The following is a 21012-nucleotide window of genomic DNA, read 5'->3' as shown; positions in this document are numbered from 1 at the left end:
ATTTCCTGTGTTTGAAAGGATCCATCTCCCATAGTTTCAAGGGCAACTCTACACAAAGGGACAGCAGATGGGAGGCTGGGATTTCTGAGCATGGAATCCCATATAGAAGCTGCTCAGCTCCATCCAGCCCTGGATTGAAATCATATTCCCAGAAATAAGAATTGGGTTACTGTTGAGTTGAGCAACCCTTTCCCAGTGGCTGTCCTGCAGGCACATTGAAAAGTGTGTGTGTGTGGGGGTGGGGGGGTTGCTGGACACATTGAAAAATGGGGGGAGGGAATGCTGGCGAGATTCCTCTGATTGCCACCACACGATGGCTGCATTAGAGAGTGGGTGTTTGCTGCCGAATGCCACCCTGAGACGGACAGGTCTAGGATCACCTTTACCATCTGCACATGTTATCATAGCAGTAGAGTATTAGCAACATATCACAGGCAAGAATGGATCCACTATGTTCCATTCACCACTATCATTTAGAGCCCCGGGGTAGGTGACACTCATTTCAGGGGCTGGAATAATGGCAATCCTCTTTATCTAGGCGAACTTTACTTGGGCAGTGAGATACGCTCTCGGGAGGCAATTCAGACAGGATAGCTTCCGGATAGAGTAGATTACTTCTGACTTACACAGTTGTTACATTGGGTTGGTTACAGGGAAGTATGCGATGGCCCACTAGAAAGCTCTATTAGAGGATACATTCACATACAAAGTACTCCAGAAGAGAATAACTTGGCTACCACCCAGTCTTAGACGTATGTCCCAAAACTAAATAAAGTTACACAAAGAATTGAGAGAGAGATCTTGGCCAAGAAATACCAGATTACACATGGACCAGAATTGGGCAAAGGACTGCAAAATGCTTCCATTTGTACCACGCATAAAGCGAATGCATATAAATTACTAGATAGTATCTATCCTCTACATAGCTTCAGCTAATTTTTGACAGCCCAGTGACTTGCTGGCACAACTGTGGCGAGAGGGGCATGTTTTTTCATGTATATTCTCTCAAGCTCACTGGAAAACTGCCATCTCACACATTAGAGCCATAATGGGGTACCAATTTTTTTATAACCACTAATGATATTGCTGGGCGACCCTAGTAGAATACCGAATACCCTCTAGCCACCCCACATGGGAAGCTTATTACTCATCTGCTGATTTGGTGCAATGAATACTCGCCCAATTCTGGAAGAAACCCATCAGTCCTTCACTAAACATTTTGAGGGGGGGTAGTGTGGATGATTTATGCACTTGAGAAACTAACTTCAATACTCCATGACAGGATGGACACATTTGAGACCACATGAAACGGGACAGATTGATAGAAATCGATCCCAGCCAGGTCTCAGAACTGATTCGAAAAGCTGGACTTAACATAATGGAGTGAAATTAAAATGGAGACACCCCTATCTAGACATTGTGACAATGTGTACTATTGGAGCTCAGTGTATTTCATACATATTATACATGCAGTGACTGTAATGTGTTTCAATATGTGAATGTCATTTTATTTCTATAATAGTATTGTTGTAAAGAAAATCAAAATAAAATGGTTAAAAAAAGAACACTATCTTCACAGGACTTGTCAAGGTTGTTTGGAGGTAATATTTGAAAAAGAGAATGGTTATAGAAAGGGAATAGGATCTGTTCCTCAATAGTGCATTTGAAGTGTGAGATTCACTGTAATGGTCACTGCTCCACACCAAGTTAACAGTTTACTTTTTTACATTTCAGTTGTCTACGGCTCATATTTTGACCACGCCATTGCTTGGAATAAGCGCATAGACGATGAGAATGTCATGGTTGTAATGTTTGAAGATATGAAAAAGGTATTTTTGCTTGTGTGATAATGTATTTGTATGAGGTACACAGTAAATGATTTGTGATTAAAATCCACTGCTTTAATTTACAAGTAAATGTCCAGTCATATTTTATTCTAGAGCAATTGTCTTCACAACAATCTTCCCCCACTATCAACATTTTCCTCATTCCTTCGTATAGCACTGATGTTTCTAAATGCTCAAATTAGATTTTTATGACTTAACTTTTGTCGTCTCAGTATCTTCCCAGCAACAGCACTTTTAGAATGCAGTAGTGGGTGCTGGCGATAGTCTGTACGGCATGGCTGGAGCATTTCCAGAGGATGCACCACAGCCTGGGCCAGTGACAGACGGCCGTGCCATGCCCAATGAAGCCCACAATGAAGATGGCAGCCATGTGGTGCCAGAGCTGAGCTTGGAGCGGCGTGACTGAGCACCCGCTGAAGGTGAACAGGGCGCTCTGGTGAGGGCTCCCCCTTATGGCTACCGGGAGCCGCGATACCCAAAGTTGGAGGAGGGCCCTCCCTTCTTTTACTCTGGGCTCTCCCCCGCCCAGCGGGACACATTGCATGACAGAATCCGTGGGAGGCCACCTGAGCCAAAGAGTCAGTCGCCCTGCAACCCGGGAGTCCAGAATGGCTTCCCAATTTCCCTGTACCCGTTTGGGGCGCAATTGTCAGTTCTCCCCGCTTTTGCTGCACTATTCGCCTTCTTGGGGGGCCCCTTCGCTTAGAAACTGTTGGAATCCCCGGGTTCTGGAGGTTAGGCTGGCACTGGCCCATGAGGGGACATGCTACGTGCCTAGCGAGCCTGGGTATAATCCCCCAGGCCAGGGCTGGCCATGAAGTTAGGCGGCGTAATGTTTGACCAAGCTGGACTAGGCTTATGCTTACGCCACACACGGAGCTTAGTATATAGCACGTCTTTATTCTTCTGCGGATAACCGAAAACTCAACATTCTAAACCTGCATTGACTTCACTATGCTCTAACGCTTACGTCACAGTTGTACGGAGTCCATCAGGAGCCAAATGGGTTCTGTCATTGTTAACTCACACAACACTACATCTCCCCCTCTGTTAAATCAAAAACTAAAAATGTTTAATGAATATATACAATTATAACCCTTTAATGAGTCTTCGTGGCACTCTGATCACACTACTTGCCCATGTCTTCGGAAGCTGGGGACAGGAAGTTTAAGTGTGCATTAATTGCTTTGGCAAGAACAACAGCAGTCAGGGGGTCTCCAATTGTCCTTTCAGACCCAGTCTCTCCATTGACATCAGTGCCGGATGAGTCACATGCTGGAAATGCAAGGAATCACGGGGCATATTATCAAGGACAGGCGATACATTATCGCCGCTTTTATCGGCAGGAAACTGCCGATAAAGCGGCGATAATGGCCTTGATAATATGCTCTATGAATTCCAATCGAAGCCCATGTTAGATGTGTTCACATTTAACATGGGCTTCGAATGGAATTCATAGAGCATATTATCAAGGCCATTATCGCCGCTTTATCGGCAGTTTCCTGCCGATAAAAGCGGCGATAATGTATCGCCTGTCCTTGATAATATGCCCCCACGCTTGATAGACTTCCCAGGACTTTGGGCAGTCACCATGTGTCCTTTGCTGATCAGAACATGAAATGCATCGAAGGGAGCATCAGATTTCCATTTTCTATGCTGACGGACAAGCACTCTAGTGAATGTAATGCCCTTTTCATGTCGGGCCTTATCTGAATAAAACTTCATTTTTCTTTTACGATCCATGTCTTTTATACAGGTTTCTTGCTCAGTGCTTGCTCTTCTGTTGGTCAATTAAGGTAACTTGATTATCATGGTTCTCCCGAACATCAAGGTTGCAGGGCTTTCACCTGTGGTTGAATGGTGAGCTTGAAGAGTAGAATTCAAGACATTCTTAAGATCCAGATTTTCCAATACAGCACGCTGAACAGTTTTTTTTAAAGAGTACTCATGAAACGTTCAACAAGGCCATTGGCCTGGGGCCAAGGAGGTGCACACTTCTGATGCTTGACATTAAGATGATTGAGAGAGTCTCTGAATTCTATACTGTTGAAAAGTTGGCCGTTGTCAGATTTTAAGATTCTATGAGTACTCCATGTCACAAAGATGCTGTCTAATATTTTAATGACTCTTTCATGAGAGATCTTCTATCAATGGAAAGCAGGAGTATTCCTCCACAATCCCCATCAGGTAATATCCATTGACAAGAGGACCAAAGAAGTCAATGGCAATTCTTTCCCATGCATGATTTGGTAACTCTGACATGATTGTTGTGTTGAGTGGTTTTCGATGAAAGGCATTTTCTTAGAAAACAGGCCTTCAATTTTCTTTCTACTCTCTTATCGAGATGGAGGAATCAGACTCAGTCTCAGAGAGCTTGTTTTGTGGCAACGATTCCACAATTTCCTTCATGGGCCATTTCAATTATCTGTTGTCGCAGACTCTCCAGAATAACAAATCTCAAATCTCTAAGGATAATGGCTTCTTGAGTAACAGACAGTTCATCTTTGACACTTTTAAACTTCTGGTATTCACTGTCACTGGTAAGAAGTCGAGGGTGCTGGATCCTAGACGGATGTGCAATAATGACATTTGGTTTTAACATGTCACTATCTTGTCTCGTGGCAGTGACAGTTTGTTCCAACAAAATTTCAGCTTGGTGTGCTGGATTTTACAATGAAATTAATCTACAACGCAAGAGCAGTTAGTGGGTCCCTGTATGGGGCAGAATTATGGGGTGCCTGTAACACTGACCAGCTTACTCAGTCAGAGAACAAATTTTGTAGGTCATTGCTGTCCCTTCCTCAAAGCACACCTATGATTCCGATACTGTATGATCTGGGGAATCGCCCAATAAAGGACCAGGCCTAGTTCCGCCCATTGCTATTTTGGTCACGCTTATGGCGAGTCCCGGAACTTGCTCATTATGCGGAAGGGCTAACAGAAATTCTGTCTATGTCTGGTTGGTCAAAAATAAGTTGGCTGCGAAATGTAAAATCCTTACTTGTTGAGCTCGGGTTGGGGGAGGCATGGTCAACCAGATCTGCTGTGCCAAAATCCCAATTGAAGCAGATTTACTGGAGCTGGGTGTATAATAAAAAATATTCAAACCCTAAAAATGGTAGGATTGTTTCTAACTATCTTCTCCTAAAGGATGTACCCTCGTTAGAGCCCTATTTTGACTTTATTACAAAACCGCGTGATCGCATGCTGTATTTTAAATTTAGGATTGGCACCCTTCCTCCTGGCGAGTTTACAGCACGCAGGAGCGTGTCCCCAAGCGCCCTTAGCTCGTGTCCATTCTGTCCGCTGATCTTGGAAACAGTGCCCCACATCTTATTCGAGTGCACTGCTTATAAACTCCCAAGATCTAGGTGGCTAAAACCAGTGTGCAGGAATATGGGTACTAGGTCTCATTTGATGGCCTTGCGAATCCTCATGTCAGATACTCGGCTAGTACATGTTTGTGCTGTCTCTAAGTTCCTTGGCTGGGCATGGACTATTAGAGCAAGAAGGCTTAAAGATAAATGATTATAATGTTTAATCTGTTCTTAACTTCAATGTGTTATCTAACTTTTTATTACTGGATGGTATACTGTGTATGACCATTCCCTTCTTGTTTTATCTTGTGGAAATTTGTAATATGTGATTGTTTTTATTGTGATGCTTTTTAAGATAACATTTTATCAAAATAAAGCTTTCTACAAACAAACAAACAATGTAGACTTCAGCTGGCTCAGAAGGGGTATTATACCACTGTAGGGGCACCGTTGAGAAGTAGTCAACAGGGTTTTGATCTATCCCTGGATGGTGCACAACTGGGTAGTTGTATTCTTGTATTCGTAGACCCCAACGTTCAATGCGAGGATGCATCTTGCCCTTTGGATTGCCAAAGATGATCAACAGTGCTTGATGAACCATCACAAGCTTGAAAGGCTTTCCATGTAAGACTACATGAAAATGTTCACAAGCCCACACCACTGCTAAACCTTCTTTCTCAGGTTGTGAATAAGCACGTTCAGTTTGGGACAAACTTCTGCTTGCATATTACTAAATATGCCTTCAAGCATTTTTGTTTCCATTGTGCAGTTCAATTATTGCGCCTAATCCAACTGGTCTTGCATCATCAACAACCTCCGGATGAAGCTTTAGATCAAAGTATGCCATTTCAGTAGCCTTCTCAATAGCTTGTTTGATCTTCTTGAAGCTTTGCTCACATTCATGTGACCAATTAAATGAAACATTCTTTTTCATTAAGTCTCTCAGTAGAGCACTTAAGTGGCAAAGTCTCGTATATATCTAGAACAGTAGCTGGCCATGCCAAGGAATGAACGTAACATGGAAACATTTTGTGGGGGACTGGCAGCTGACAACTCTTGCACTTTCACTGGATCGGGTGTCATGCCCCCATCAGAAAAGGTATGGCCAAAGAGTTTTAGACTTGTCCTATGAAACTCACATTTATCTGCATTTTAAAATCAAACCTGCATCCACAAGTAAGCAACATACATGTGTGATTTCTTTGTCATGCTCCTTATGTGTAGCTAAGAAAACCAATGCCATCACTTTAATTAAACGCATTCATGACAGGCTGTATGATACGTCGAATGACATCTTGAAACAGGTCTGCAGCTGATGACACACCTAAACGTAGTCTTTTGTATCGGGACAGACCAATAAGTGTAGAAAAGGTTGTAATGTACCTGCAACTCTCCTCCAGTTCTAACTGATGATGTCTTTTATTCAAATCAAGGTGAGAGAAGACCTTTGCACCATTTAATCGGGTTATCATGTCACCGATGAGCGGACCTAGATGTCCTTCAATTACTGTTTCTGCTTGATGTCAACGCAGATGCGTACAGCTCCTTCCCTTTTCTTTTTTAGACACTTCCACCATGAGGGAAACCCAAGGAATTGGACCAGTGGAACGTTCAATGATATCATGTTTTCACAATCATTCAAGTTCGTTTTCAACAGTTTCCTGTAAATGAAAATGATGTGTAATTGTACTTTCATCGTCCAGAGTTTTCCTAACCCATGAAACAATGAAGGGAACTCACCTACTATTTCATGATGAGCATTCATGTTATAGTTCACTGATATCAGTTCCATATCAGCAGCTGTGCTGAAACTGAATACACAGGCTCTTGACGCTGTAACTTGAAGAACTCGCTTCAGACTAAGAGTTTCTCTCAGCATTCGTCATCTGAATAAATCTTACAATCTGACCGGCATTGGTCAATAGTACTCTAAGGCATGTAGATTCCTCATCATTAAATTGAATGAACTTAAAGTGCTTGATGGGCGTATCCAGTCTCTCAGGAAATTTGTCAATGGTTTCACCATCTTTCTGTTGTTCTTGATTGAAAATGTACCTTTCGTAATCTACATTTGGCATTGCATTGAACTTGAGATTCAAGACTTCTTTGATTTGATGGTATGTAATTTTGTCAACTTGCAGCATTTTCTTTATGACTTCTTTTACACCATCACCGGCTTAATTCCTGAGGAATTTGATAATCTTCGTGTTTCTTCAAGCACATCAATGAAATCACCAAATGCCTCTATCCAAGTAGTTCATCTGTTGCCAATATTCAGCTTTTTGGTGGTATCAAAGGGTTGTAGTGGTTTTAGGAAGGCGGCAGCATTATAAACATTTGGGTGATTGACACTGAGAGCGAAGGGCTATCAAAATTGTCTGCTGTCCACTAGGATCTGGGTCATTCATATCATCTCTAAGACCCTGTGCTGGTCTGGCCTCTTGGTCATTTTGGCTATTTGGTCGAACTGTGACCTCCCTCTTGGTGTCCATGAGAGGCCCTCACTTTTCTGGAGACCTCTGTAGTTGTTCTGAGATGCCACCCGGTACAAAAGGGGGTGGGGATGGACGGAGCATCTGAACCAATCAAACACTCACACCCAGTCAACAGATCTGGGTTTAATCCATCACCGTTCTTTAGCCCACTCTGCCACCCCAGTTCAGACATGGCCGTATGCAAATCAGTCTGACCCTGTGCCTCATGGGAACAGTCCAGCCCGAACTGCCAAGCCATGCCTTCCCTGGACCAGAAACAAGCTTCCTAGGACCGGTTTCTGGCATTCCAGCCGTCTTCAGCCAGGCTTGCTTGAATCCAGTGGCAAAGTGAGCAAGGGACTCACATCTGAGCATACCCTGCCAACTTATGGCGAACAAAGCGGTACAAAAGGGGATGGGGATGGACGGAGCATCTGAACCAATCAAACATTTACACACAGTCAACAGATCTGGGTTTAATGCATCACCGTTCTTTAGCCCACTCTGCCACCCCAGTTCAGACATGGCCATATGCAAATCAGTCTGACCCAGTGCCTCATGGAAACAGTCCAGCCCAAACTGCCAAGCCATGCCTTCCCTGGACCGGAAACAAGCTTCCTAGAACCGGTTTCTGGCATTCCAGCAATCTTCAGCCAGGACTGTTCCCATGAGGCCCATGTGAGTGTTTGATTGGTTCAGATGCTCCGTCCATCCCCACCCCACAATGTACAATAGAATCTTAGGATAGAGTCTTCCCATTCATTCTCTAGTAGATGTGTGGTAACAGGTTAAACCATCACACTCACGCCCAAGAAATGAGCTATAACCCCCATCTTACCTCGTGAGTATGGAGGACAAGGCCTCACCCCACCTGGCAACAGCTCAGGGCAAAGGAGGCACCGCTCTAGAAGGAAAAGTACACCAAACTAAAATTCCTGCGGTGTAACATGCAACCTTCAACATTAAAAAAAAAGCGAAATACCAAAGGTATTAGGTAGAGCACTCCTGACTCATATAACTCTCTCATGCTGGACAACACTATCCCTCCTTGAGGGTATTTACTGTATTGTCCGTAAATAAAACATTTCTCCTCAGACAGTAGTATAGCCACAAGCGTCGTAATGGTGACCATAAACCTCATAAAGGAGTCTTAGTAACAAGGAGGTCATGCATAATCACAGCCCTCAGCTCGCAGCAATTTAAGATGGTAATAGTTTTATGATTAACGCACTAGTCATAAGGTCCACCAGTTCAGATATAATAACAGAGAAAAATCGCGGTACTCTGATGACCAAGGTAACCGTTAGTAGAAGTTTGTACTACCGACAGCCAAATCACAGCCTCTTCCCCTTAAAAACGTATTAAGTTTATCCACTTACAGATACTCTGTAGTTAAATGCAGAATATCGCAACTCGCATTCGAGATCTCTAGGGATAAAGGTAAAATTAAGAATGTCAGCGAGAGATGTGCTAGCTCTTACCTATCCGTCGGTACCTCTGACGGTCTTCAGAGCCGTCGGGGAGGTACCGAACGGAAAAGGGACACTCACTAAATAGACCCCGCTCCTCTTGGCAGCCTCCCAGTGACTTCCATGTTGGTTAGCGTAGTCCCGGTAAGCGCGAGAGTTCATCCGAGATCTCGCAGGACTACGCTTACAACTACAAAATGACCTAACGAATCATGGGACATGTAGTCTAGAGACTCTATGCTTAGTAAAAGACAAACGCTGTTAGTTAACGGACCGCGTGATCTCTATCAAATCCTCTCAGCCATTACATTGTATTGGTATGCTAAAATGCTAGTGTAGAGAACTGGACAAAATAACACTATTGGCATAAACTCCGGATGGCATGGCAAAGTATCATTTACAATCCAGAGAATGGGGGTTTAACAATAAGCTAATCTGCTGTGAATATGAGCAGTTAAATTTGTTATTAGCTCTCTGGGTCCAGATCATATAGAAACTCCTTATGACCCTTAAAACTACATTAACATTTCCCTCAGAGAAAGATAAAATTAGCAACACAGATAAGGCAAAGATATGGCAAAATACAAGGTACAGTGATGTGGAATGTTAAAGAGTAGGCCAGGGGATAGAATCATTCAGTCCTTGTGCGTCACGCTTAAGTCTAAAGACCCACTGTTGTTCTCTAAGAAGTAAACATTTTGAAACGTCAGTGACGTGCTGTGGAATGAAGGGTTGTTCTAAAACAGTCCACAGCATGTCCTCTGGTCGGTGATTCAGTTCCAAAAAGTGGGCCGTCAGTCCAGTCACTTGTTTTTTGCACCTCACGGTGCTCATGTGTTCCATGATCCGTAACTTAACCTTGCATGCGGTCATGCCCACATAGTTCAACTTGCAAGGGCATGAAATCAGATACACCACCTTCTTGCTGTTACAGTTAGTAAATTTCTTCTGTATCAATGGGCGATCTGTACCTATGTCCACTGTTTTAGATGTTCTAGTCATAGGGCATACTTTACAGGTACCGCACGGAAAATGTCCCTGCAATGCAGGTGTACTCCAGATGGTATCTTGGGTAGGTGGTTCTAAGGCATGTGGTCTTGTGTGTACTAATTTGTCACGCAAGTTGCTACTTCTCTTAAATGCAAAAAGAGGTTCTGGTATATTCTCACCTCCAACTTTAAGAATTTTCCAGTGCCGACGTATTGATTTTTTCATGTCATTAGACACTGTACTGTAAGTATTAACAAATGTCAGTCTCGGGGTTGTCTCTTGTTTGGTGCTGTTTTCCAGTAGACTCTCACAATTATTATTGCTAGCACGTTTGACCGCTTGATTGACCAGTTTTCTAGGGTAATCCCTATTTACCAAGTTGGATGATAGGGTCTTGGCATGCCTGAGAAAACTGTCCTTTGTGGAACAATTCCTGCGTATGCGCAGGAACTGCCCATAAGGCAAGTTGTCCTTGAGAGCTACTGGGTGGTGACTTTTGTAACTCAACAAGGAGTTTCTGGCCATGGGCTTGGTGTAGAGTTCTGTCTCAAGGCCAGCAGGGGAGGCAGTAATCAATAGATCTAGAAAGGGCAACTTATATTTGTTCATCTCCACCGTGAATTTGAGGAAACTATTCCTGCTGTTAAGCCAGACCGGGAAATCATTCACACTGGTGGTATCTCCTCTCCAAATAACTAAAATATCATCGATATAACGCCTCCAAAGGTGGATGGAATCACGATGAGGGTTATTGGAATTAAGAACATGCTCCTGCTCAAAACCGTGAACGTACAGATTAGCCATGCTTTGAGCAACAATGCTTCCCATACTCGTACCAGATGTTTGGAGGTAGATAGTATCCTCAAATTTAAAGAAATGTTCTTTCATGGCTATCTGTGCGCACGCCATGATGAAATGGGGCGGTGTTATGGAGTCTAGGTTCCGCTGTGACAGCAGTGTGTTCACAGAGTCGAGGGTTTCATCCTGCGGGATCGAGGTGTATAGGGACTCCACATCAAACGATGCGAGAAGATCCGTATCGTGATTGTATTCAATGTCAGGAATAAGTCTGAGAACGTCCTTAGTATTCTGAAGGAAGGTTGGCATTTCCTTCACCATCGGGTTAAAAAAAAAATCAACAAAAGTCGAAAGGGGTTCCAAAAGTGACCCAATCCCTGATATAATAGGGCGGCCCAATGGTGGTTTATTAGGCTTGTGCACTTTAGGAAGGACGTAAAAGTACAGCATGACGGGTTTTTTGGTCTGGAGGAAGTTGGCTTCATGTGCTGTTATCCAACCCTCACTCTCAGCCTCTTCCACAATCGTGGATATGTTTCTCTTGATTTTTTCAGTAGGGTCTTGTTTGAGTGGTCGGTAAGCATTCCTCATTCCTAATTGCCGTAAATATTCATTACGATACACTTCTGTATCTAGTAGGACAATTACCCCGGCTTTTTCCTAGCCGGCTTAATGATAATATTAGAGTCTGACATAAGGCTACGAAGTGCTAAATGCTCTTCCTTTGTTAAATTGGAAAATTTCTTACGCTCTTGCTCAAGAGTAAGAGTAAGATCTCTGCTCACTGCCTTTTCAAAAGTGAGCACCTGGGAAGGTACTAGATTAGAGGGTGGACAAAATCAATCAATCAATCAATCAGGGAATTTCTAGAGCGCGCTACTCACCCGTAAGGGTCTCAAGGCTCTGGGGGGTGGTCATTACTGCTCGAACAGCCAGGTCTTGAGTTGCTTCCTGAAGGCGAGATGGTCCTGTGTCAGCCGGAGGTGGGTGGGGAGGGAGTTCCATGTCTTGGCTGCCAGGTAGGAGAAGGATCTTCCTCCGGCGGTGGCTTTGCGGATGCGTGGGACGGTGGCAAGGGTGAGGCTGGCGGAGCGGAGCTGGCAGGTTGGTGTGTAGAATGCGAGGCGGTTGTTGAGGTACATGGGGCCCGCGTCGTGGAGAGCCTTGTGTGCGTGGGTGAGGAGTCTGAATGTGATTCTCTTGCTGACGGTTAGCCAGTGCAGATTCTTCAGATGGGCGGTGATGTGGCAGTGGTGGGGGATGTCCAGGATGAGTCTTGCCGAGGCGTTCTGCATGCGCTACAGTCTTTTCTGGAGCTTGGCTGTGGATCCGGCGTAGAGGGTGTTTCCGTAGTCTAGGCGGCTGGTGACGAGGGCCTGGGTGACCGTCTTCCTGGTAGCGGTGGGGATCCATCGGAAGATCTTTCGGAGCATGCGCAGGGTGTTGAAGCAGGACGATGAAACAGCGTTGACTTGCTTGGTCATCGTGAGGGAGGAGTCCAGGATGAAGCCCAGGTTGCGTGCGTGGTCTGTGGGTTTGGGGGCCGTGCCCAGGGCAGGTGGCCACCAGGAGTCGTTCCAGGCCAAGGGGGATGGTCCCAGGATGAGGACCTCCGTCTTGTCTGAGTTCAGTTTCAGGCGGCTGAACTTCATCCATTCCTCAATGTCCTTCATTCCATCCTGGAGACTGGCTCTGGCGGTGTTTGGGTCGTTGGTGAGGGAGAGGATCAGCTGTGTGTCGTCGGCGTAGGAGATGATGTTGAGGTTGTGTTTGCGTGCGATGGCTGCAAGGGGGCTCATGTAGACGTTGAAGAGGGTGGGGCTGAGCGAGGAACCTTGTGTGACGCCGCAGAGGACTTCGGTAGCCGCGGACCGGAACCGGGGGAGGCGGAGTGCGGTGGTTTCCCCGTTGTCGAGCATGGATCTGATGTCGTCGGTTGCTGCGATGAGTGCGGTCTCGGTGCTGTGGTTTGCTCGGAAACCGGACTGTGATGGGTCGAGGGATCCGTTTGTCTCGAGGAAGGCGATGAGTTGTTGGTTGACGGTCTTCTCGATAACTTTGGCGGGAAACGGGAGAAGAGAGATGGGTCGAAAGTTCTTGAGGTCCGTGGGGTCTGCGGTGGGTTTTTTCAGGAGGGCGCTGTGTTCGGCATGCTTCCAGCTCTCCGGGAAGGTGGCTGTTGCGAAGGAGCTGTTGATGACGTCGCGGAGTTGGGGTGCGATGATGGAGTCGGCTTTGTTGAAGATGTGGTGTGGGCATGGGTCGGTGGGGGAGCCGGAGTGGATGGTGCTCATCGTGCGGGCGGTGTCTTCGGTGCTGACCGGGTTCTAGGTGCAGAGAACTGGCGGTTGGGTGCGCTGGTTCGGTGGCTGGGTGGGTGGTCTGTGCGCCAAAGCTGTTGTGTATGTCGTGATCTTGCGGTGTAAGAACGAGGTGAGTGAGTCGCAGAGGTCTTGCGAGGGTGTGATGTCGTTGTTGCAGGCGCTGGGGTTGGAGAGCTCTCTAACGATGCTGAAGAGTTCCTTGCTGTTGTGGGTGTTGTTGTCCAGGCGCTGTTTGTAGGTAGTTCTCTTGGTGGTGCGGATCAGTTGGTGGTGCTTGCGGGTGGCGTTCTTGAGGGCTGTCATGTTCTCTGTTGTTTGGTTCTGGCGCCAGGTTTTCTCCAGGGAGCGGCAGGTTTTCTTTGAGTTTATGAGGTCGTCCATGAACCACGAGGCTTTCTTGCTGTGGGATCCGCTGGGTGGTTTCTTCAGTGGTGCGAGTTCGTTGGCGCAGTTGGTGAGCCATTGTGCGAGGTTGCGGGCTGCTTCGTTGGGGTCCGTCGTGTTGGTGGGGGGGCTCTGGCTGAGGGAGGTGGTGAGTTGGTCGGCGGTGATCTTGCTCCAGCTTCTGCGGGGGCCTGTTGCGGGTGGTGGTGGGTCGTGGTTTTCTCGAAGGAGAAGTGGACGCAGCTGTGGTCTGTCCAGTGGAGTCCGGTGGAGTGGCTGAAGGAGACGTGCTTGCTGGAGGAGAAGACGGGGTCAAGCGTGTGGCCGGCGTAGTGGGTGGGGGTGTTCACCAGTTGCTTGAGTCCGAGGTTGGCGAGGTTGCTCTTCCTTTGTTAAATTGGAAAATTTCTTACGCTCTTTCTCAAGAGTAAGAGTAAGATCTCTGCTCATTGCCTTTTCAAAAGTGAGCACCTGGGAAGGTACAAGATTAGAGGGTGGACAAAATGTAGATGGCTGTCTCAGCCCAGTGTTAGAATCTGTAAACTCCCCTTCAGTTTGTCTGAGGACTCCTGAGGCGGAAGCCGGGAGTGTAGGAATCTTTACTTTAAAATTAAAACTGCTTTGTCTTATTTTGCGCCGATATTTACAGCAACATTGAAAATTGATTTTATCTTTTTAAACCCACTCTACACGACCGCCACTTACCGCTCCCGACCGCGAAAGCCCGCTGAAACGTCAGGAAGCCGATTTTCAGGCTCCTGGTGACTAGCTCCCTCACTCCCTTCAGACGCAGACTTTGGGCGCCATATTGGGAGAGAGCAAGGACAGCGCTCTAGTGTCTGGGCGATTTGGGCCCAGACACTATAAAATGAACACCCCTTCCCGTGCGCGCAGCGGGCAGGCGCAGCGGGCGCGCCAGAGGCAAGCCCGTCTGTGCCCGTCCGTGGCCGAACGGGGACAGGGGCACAAATCCCTGCCCAATTTCCCCTAGACCCCCCAAAAATTATAACATACAGTAAAGAGCAGCTAGAAAGCCTGTGTCCACCTATCAGGAAAGTATGTAAACACTCATGGAAGGCCGATATGATACCTCCAAGATGTAGGACCTATCTTCAATACTCTAAAAGCAACAATGACAGCAAACACAAGATAAAACCGCTAACAATGCTTCAGATCAACTGTCGTTCGTTACGAAAACACAAGTTTGAAATATTTGATATACTAACTGAACAACAACCAGAAGTCCTTTTCTTAACGGAGACATGGCTTGATGAAGAGTCCACCCCAGATATTTTAGAGGCCGTACCCAATAACTATGGCATACTAAGACTTAACCGAGAAAAACAAAGAGGTGGGGGCATTGCCATCATTCATAAACTCAAACTAATTTGCACTTTAGAAAAGGTCATGATTAAAGATAGTGAAGCCGCTTTTTTCGCAATTAAATATAGACCTAATATCACTTTTAATGGCTATCTAATTTATCGCCCACCAGGAGGGCCCACAAATTTTATAGAAAGTCTGACAGAGACAATTACTCAGTCTGCTTTACGCTATAATAAATTACTTATCTTAGGAGATCTAAATCTCCATTTTGAAGACGAAAATAATAATGATGCCCAGGGACTTCTTGCATCTTTAGAAATGCTAAAACTTAAATTACAATCCTTAAAACCTACTCATAAGGTGGGTCATTTACTTGACCCAATCGTTGCGAACTGGGAGGGAGTGATGGTTCAACCACCTACCCAGGTAATATTCTCCGACCCTTTCTTGATTAAATTTTCTATTCCCGGAGGATATAAACAAGTTCAACAAACTAAGCAGGTAACATCTAAGCGCAGACAATGGGGGAAACTCAAACAAACTGATCTAGAACTTGCCCTTAAGACTAACTGCCCTCCTCTGAAAGAAAATATAGAGGAAGCGTGGATAGACTATGAGAACTGGCTTACAAAAGCGCTTGATGATACTATACCTTGGACCACTAAACCACCTGTAAGACTTCTTAAATCGGCACAATGGTTTGATACTGACCTAAAAGTGGCCAAATCTAAATGCAAAAAGCTAGAGCGTATCTGGCGTAATAAATATGAGGAAACAGGCAAACGTGAATATAAAATCAGTATAAAAAACTATCATAAAAAAATCAGAATAGCTAAAAGAAACTTCTTTAGTAGAAGAATTGAATCAGCTGATAATTCTACTAAGGAACTCATTGTCATTTATAAGGAGCTCACCTCAGCTGACAGGACGACAGCTCCAGACACCCATTCTGTAGCAACTTGCGAAGCAATAGCGGATTTTTTTGTCCTAAAAGTAGAGAATATCTACAAAACCTTTCCGAAGATAATGGATGATATGACTACTAATCATGCCATTAATGACAAACCCACCGACATCAGCCACTTAAGCCATTTCTCTGTGCTGGATAATACGGAAATGCTAAGAATCATCCGCAGCATACAATCAGGCTCCCCCAATGACGTAGGTCGCCCCAAGATTTTTAAGAACCAGGCTGAGCTATTGGTAGATCACATAAGCCATATGGCCAAATTATCGTTTCAAACGAGCCATATACCACAAGATTGGAAAACAGCTCAGGTCATTCCTATTAAAAAAAAGGCTAATCTCAGCATCACCCAACTGGACAACTATCGTCCCATATCGCTCCTACCATTCTGCGCAAAGGTAGTGGAAAAGATAGTTAATGTCCAACTGATAACACATCTAGAAGAAGGACATCACTTCCATCCCTCGCAGTCAGGATTCAGAACATATCACTCTACTGAATCAGCCCTTCTCTTTTCTACGGAGCTATTAAGGAGTAGAGTAGATGAGGGAATGACAGCCCCGCTCCTTCTATTAGATCTGAGCGCGGCATTCGACACCGTCTCTCACCCTATACTACTATCTCGTCTCAGCGAAGCTGGAATTGATGGCCTAGCTTATGAATGGATGCAAAAATTCTTAGCCAATAGACAATTCCAAATAAACTGCCCCCCGTTTAAATCTGAAGTCCGAGCACTCAGACATGGGGTGCCGCAGGGCTCAATTTTGAGCCCTACATTATTCAATCTTTATATGACCCCCCTGGCTGGGATAGTTGAGGCATATGGGGTCGAGATAGTGTCATACGCAGATGACACCCAGCTTGTGGTGACACTGTCTCGACCACCCGAGAAAGCTTCAACTAGCTTCTCGGCATGCCTCAGCGTCCTAGCTAGATGGATGAATACCAACTGTTTATGCCTCAATGCAAATAAAACAGAGCTTCTTGTGTTGGGTAAAAATCCATCCATCTGGTCGTCTGCATGGTGGCCATCCGAACTTGGCGCCATACCAAAGCCCTCGGAACAGGTGAAAATCTTAATAGTCAGATTAGACTCTACTCTATCCCTCGAACACCACACCAGGGGGATTGCTGGCAAATGCTACGGAATCCTTAAAAGCTTACGTAAAACTCTGGATTCCCTCCCTACAACAAATAGGAAAACCCTGATTCATGCTCTAGTAACTCCCCATCTAGACTATAGCAACTCACCAAAATACCTTCAAAATTTGCTGACCAAATATCAACCCAGACGACCTTTAAGATCTCAAGGATGTATGCTCTTCCAAGTACCCAGAATTTTCCGGTCACGTATGGGCGGTAGATCCTTTAAATACATGGCCAGCAAACAATGGCATGCACTTCCCTTGGAACTTAGAATGGAACCTTCAGAAAAAATCTTTCGCCAAAAATTAAAAACCCACCTGTTCCCGAAGATATGAGCCTCTTTTCTGATTTCCTCTCCAATATTTCTCCCCCAGCTTTTGGATTCCATCTCAGTCCTTGTTCAAAAAGCGCGGGGACACACTGTTTTCTAGTGTAACCAGGCGCTATATAAAAGGCTTTTATTATTATTATTATTATTATTATTATTATTCAGTGTTTTTGTCTTTAAAGAAAAAGTGTAATCTCACCTTCCGAAAGACATTGGCCATTTCCCAATTTGCCTTGAATGGATCGCCATGTGTGGTTGTGACAAACCCAAGTCCTTTGTTTAACACCTTTTCTTTATTTGTAGTGAGTACTTTAGAACTCAGATTAATGACTAGGCTGACTCGGTGCTCGTACCCGCTTGTCCCAGCTGCTTCTTCTTGGAACTCCGCAGGGTCCGAGGTGAAGGAGTTGGACTCCAATGGACCTGCGCTCTCTGATTCCTGCGTCTGCCCCTTGGGTGCCCTCGGCCAAACCCTAAAAAAGACTGGTTAGGGAAGTTACCTTGGTAATTTTGGTAGGGTATCATCGGGCCCATAGGTCCCATGGGGCCTGGAGGGAAAGGCGGTTGCCATGGATTAGGTTGCCACAATATAGGAGGGCCAACAAGTGTTGCACTCCTCAGCACATTGACAATTACATGGGCTGATAGATCCATATTCTCCTTACCTGGGCCGGTCTGGCTACTGGGCATTTTGGCATTCTGCAGAGCTGGGGGCTGATTTTGTTGACAGGGACCTGCGTGTGCAAAACAAAATTTGTTTTGCATTGCTGATTTCGAAGCACACGCAGGTCTCCATCTACAAAATTAGCCCCCACCGCGGTGACATCAGCCCCCAGCTCTGCAGAATGCCAAAATGCCCGGTAGCCAGTCAGGCCCTGCTCCTTACACAAATAAATATAGACTCGATCGGGACCCGGTGCTTTATTCCTGGGACACAGTTCAATTGCAAGGATTACCTTCTTTAGGTTCATTTACAGAAAATCTCTATTTGCCTGAGTTGGGTAATTCAGAACATTACTAACCAGCGTGTCTGGCAATATAGGGCCCGATGTAGGTAAATCCCATTTACCGATTTTGAAATACCGGATTTTACCGATTCGGTATTTCAAAATCGGTAAATGGGATGTAGGTCCCAACATCTGGATTTGTTACCGAATCCTTAACAATTCTTTAATTACCGATTCGGTAAATACCGAATCGGTAATGCCCATTCATTCCTATGGGCTTTGAAGCCCATAGGAATGATTAGGCATTACCGATTCAGTATTTACCGAATCGGTAATTAAAGAATTCACAAGGGTGCAGGGGGTGTCACTTTGACACCCTCTAGCACCCCCAAAACGGGCATGTGTGCAATGTGGCACACAGACATGCCCTAAGGGCACGTCTGTCTGTCACATGGCACATGTGTACATGCACAGATGTGCATGTACACAGGAATCGGTATTTTACCATGGATTTGTATTCCATGGTAAAATACCGATTCTTTAAGCCATGTGCCAATAGAAAATTGGCTACCCACATAGCATTTTCGGTAATTTTACCGAATCGGTAAATATTACCGAATCGGTAAATATTAACGATTCGGTAATTATTACCGAATCGGTACTTATTACCGATTCGTTAATAATAACGATTCGGTAAAATTACCGAATATGTGCACCTACATCTCCCTAGCCCTTTACCAATCGGAAACGGCCGAAAATCGGTATTTTCGGCCGATTCCGATCGGTAAAGGGCTACCTACATCTGGCCCAAAGTGCTGTTATACACTTTAGAGAAGTGTGCCACCCACAGATGCGGTGGAACGATTGTATCCATCCTTGTGTTATGGTTCTCTTAAAAAAAAAGTGCATTTACAATTTTCCAAAAATAGGACACATCGTCCTTAACACTGGCCTCATGTAATTTCTCCCAAGCTTTCTGCCTGATAACACTCTTTCTCTGTTTTATTGCCTCCTTATCGAGCAGTCGGCATATTATTACCTCCTCCATTATTCTTGGTGACGTTTTCAAATCCCTGATTAAACAACTACGTGCAGAAGTGCAGGCCCCATCGAACCATTTATTTTTCGTTGGTTCTCTGCCAGATGACGGTAAAACTAAGAGCTCACAAGAAATGTTGCAGATTTTGTCATAACCCTAAGAAGATAAGCGGGATCTCCCCCAGCACCCATACACACCTTCAGCTGTCCAATTCTATCAGTAGATGGCCAGAATCTATAGTGGCCCAGTTGCCCAGAATGGCTCCATTCTGATTTGCCTATATTGGAAGAACAACATGGGTGTGCTTTAATTGAGTGTGGCCTACGGATACTCTTAAAGCTAAAGCATTATGATCACTCAGAGAGGTTTGAAGAATTGCAAAATTATAACATTCTGGCACCATTGATTTGAAACAGCTATAAAATCAGTCATATTGCCTGTACCTCTCCCATTGAAAGTAAAGTGGTACAAAGCCTATTTAAAACATCCCCACAAGGATTATGCTCAAAATGAGGTAAAATCCCCCCCAAATTACAGCAAAATCCCCCACTAACTCTTTGAGCACAGCGCTTAAGGCTACATTCAATTGGTTTGCTATATCGACATTCTTCCAATTAAAGATATTATGATAAGAACAATACTCGAGAGGGCACGAGGGCGCAAACATAATTTGTAAAAGCCAGAGAAGAGAAATATGGGTTCCGTATATTTATTTTAAAGTGACCTTTTTTCTACTTACAGGATTTGGTTGCTGCAACTACACAAATAGCAGATTTCTTCGGGCTACGTTTGACTAAAGAGCAGATTCAATTCATTGCCGAGAAAGGCAGCTTCAAAGCTATGAAAGAAAAATCTGATGAGACACATGGCAAACTGGGCCCAATCCTTTTTAGAAAAGGTACATTTATATGAATACATTTCGATTTATTTGACTCAGTTACTGTATGTAAAAATATAATTGAAGATAGAAAAGGAGCAGTGAAAGAGAAAGTGAATGCTATTCTGGAATATTTGAGTAAGAATCAGCTGTGGTGTTGGAGAACTGGTGCTTCTCTAGGAGGCTAGGTATGTCCTTGATCCTTTTGTGAACCTGCATTCTTGGAGGTTGCACTACTGAACATCGACAACAACACTATCATGATATAAGAATATCGAGTACAGATTAGCGAGAGACAACAGATCGAAAGGTAAATGCATGTTGAGAAGCACAGATTTAGTATTCCTAGCTCCCCGTTTATGTACCTTGAAGAGATATGTACCATGTAGCTACATATAAGTGACGTTAGGTATAGAAAATGTACACCTACTTACCAGTCGAAGCTTTTTTTGATATTCTATCCTTGATACCTTGTCCAATAAACAGTGTGGATTCGATATTTAGGGGGCAGACCATTCTTGAATGATCCAATGTTCCTGCTTACCAGCTGACGCCAGTATTTTTCATCACTGCAGAGCACACAAATGCAGGGGGCTTGATTAAAAAAATATGTTGGTGCAGTAGCAGTTTCAACAAATTGTTAGTTTTAAGCAGCGACAATGGGTCTGATAGCCTTCCTCAAATAATCTATAAAAAATTAGCATTTAATGTGCACGACGTTTCATTTACTTAACTACCTATCCAATATCCTGCAAGCCGCAGGTGGAGATGGGTGATAT

At 44.7% G+C, this 21012-nt stretch overlaps 1 protein-coding gene across 1 annotated transcript in view; it reads left to right on the top strand.

Moving 5' to 3' along the window:
* The window catches only part of LOC147727732 (sulfotransferase 6B1-like), a 467748-nt gene that overhangs the window by 246159 nt on the left and 200577 nt on the right, over nt 1-21012 (top strand). The window contains exons 5-6 of the mRNA XM_086961730.1: nt 1735-1829; nt 20098-20254. Of these exons, the coding sequence (XP_086817856.1) occupies nt 1735-1829; nt 20098-20254 (252 nt within the window). The remainder of the gene's footprint in view (nt 1-1734; nt 1830-20097; nt 20255-21012) is intronic.

The sequence above is a fragment of the Lissotriton vulgaris genome, chromosome 3_1 (assembly GCF_964263255.1).
Source record: "Lissotriton vulgaris chromosome 3_1, aLisVul1.2, whole genome shotgun sequence".
Taxonomy (NCBI): Eukaryota; Metazoa; Chordata; class Amphibia; order Caudata; family Salamandridae; genus Lissotriton; species Lissotriton vulgaris.
Note: the sequence above shows the minus strand (reverse complement) of the source record. Positions and strands in the feature narration are given on the sequence as shown.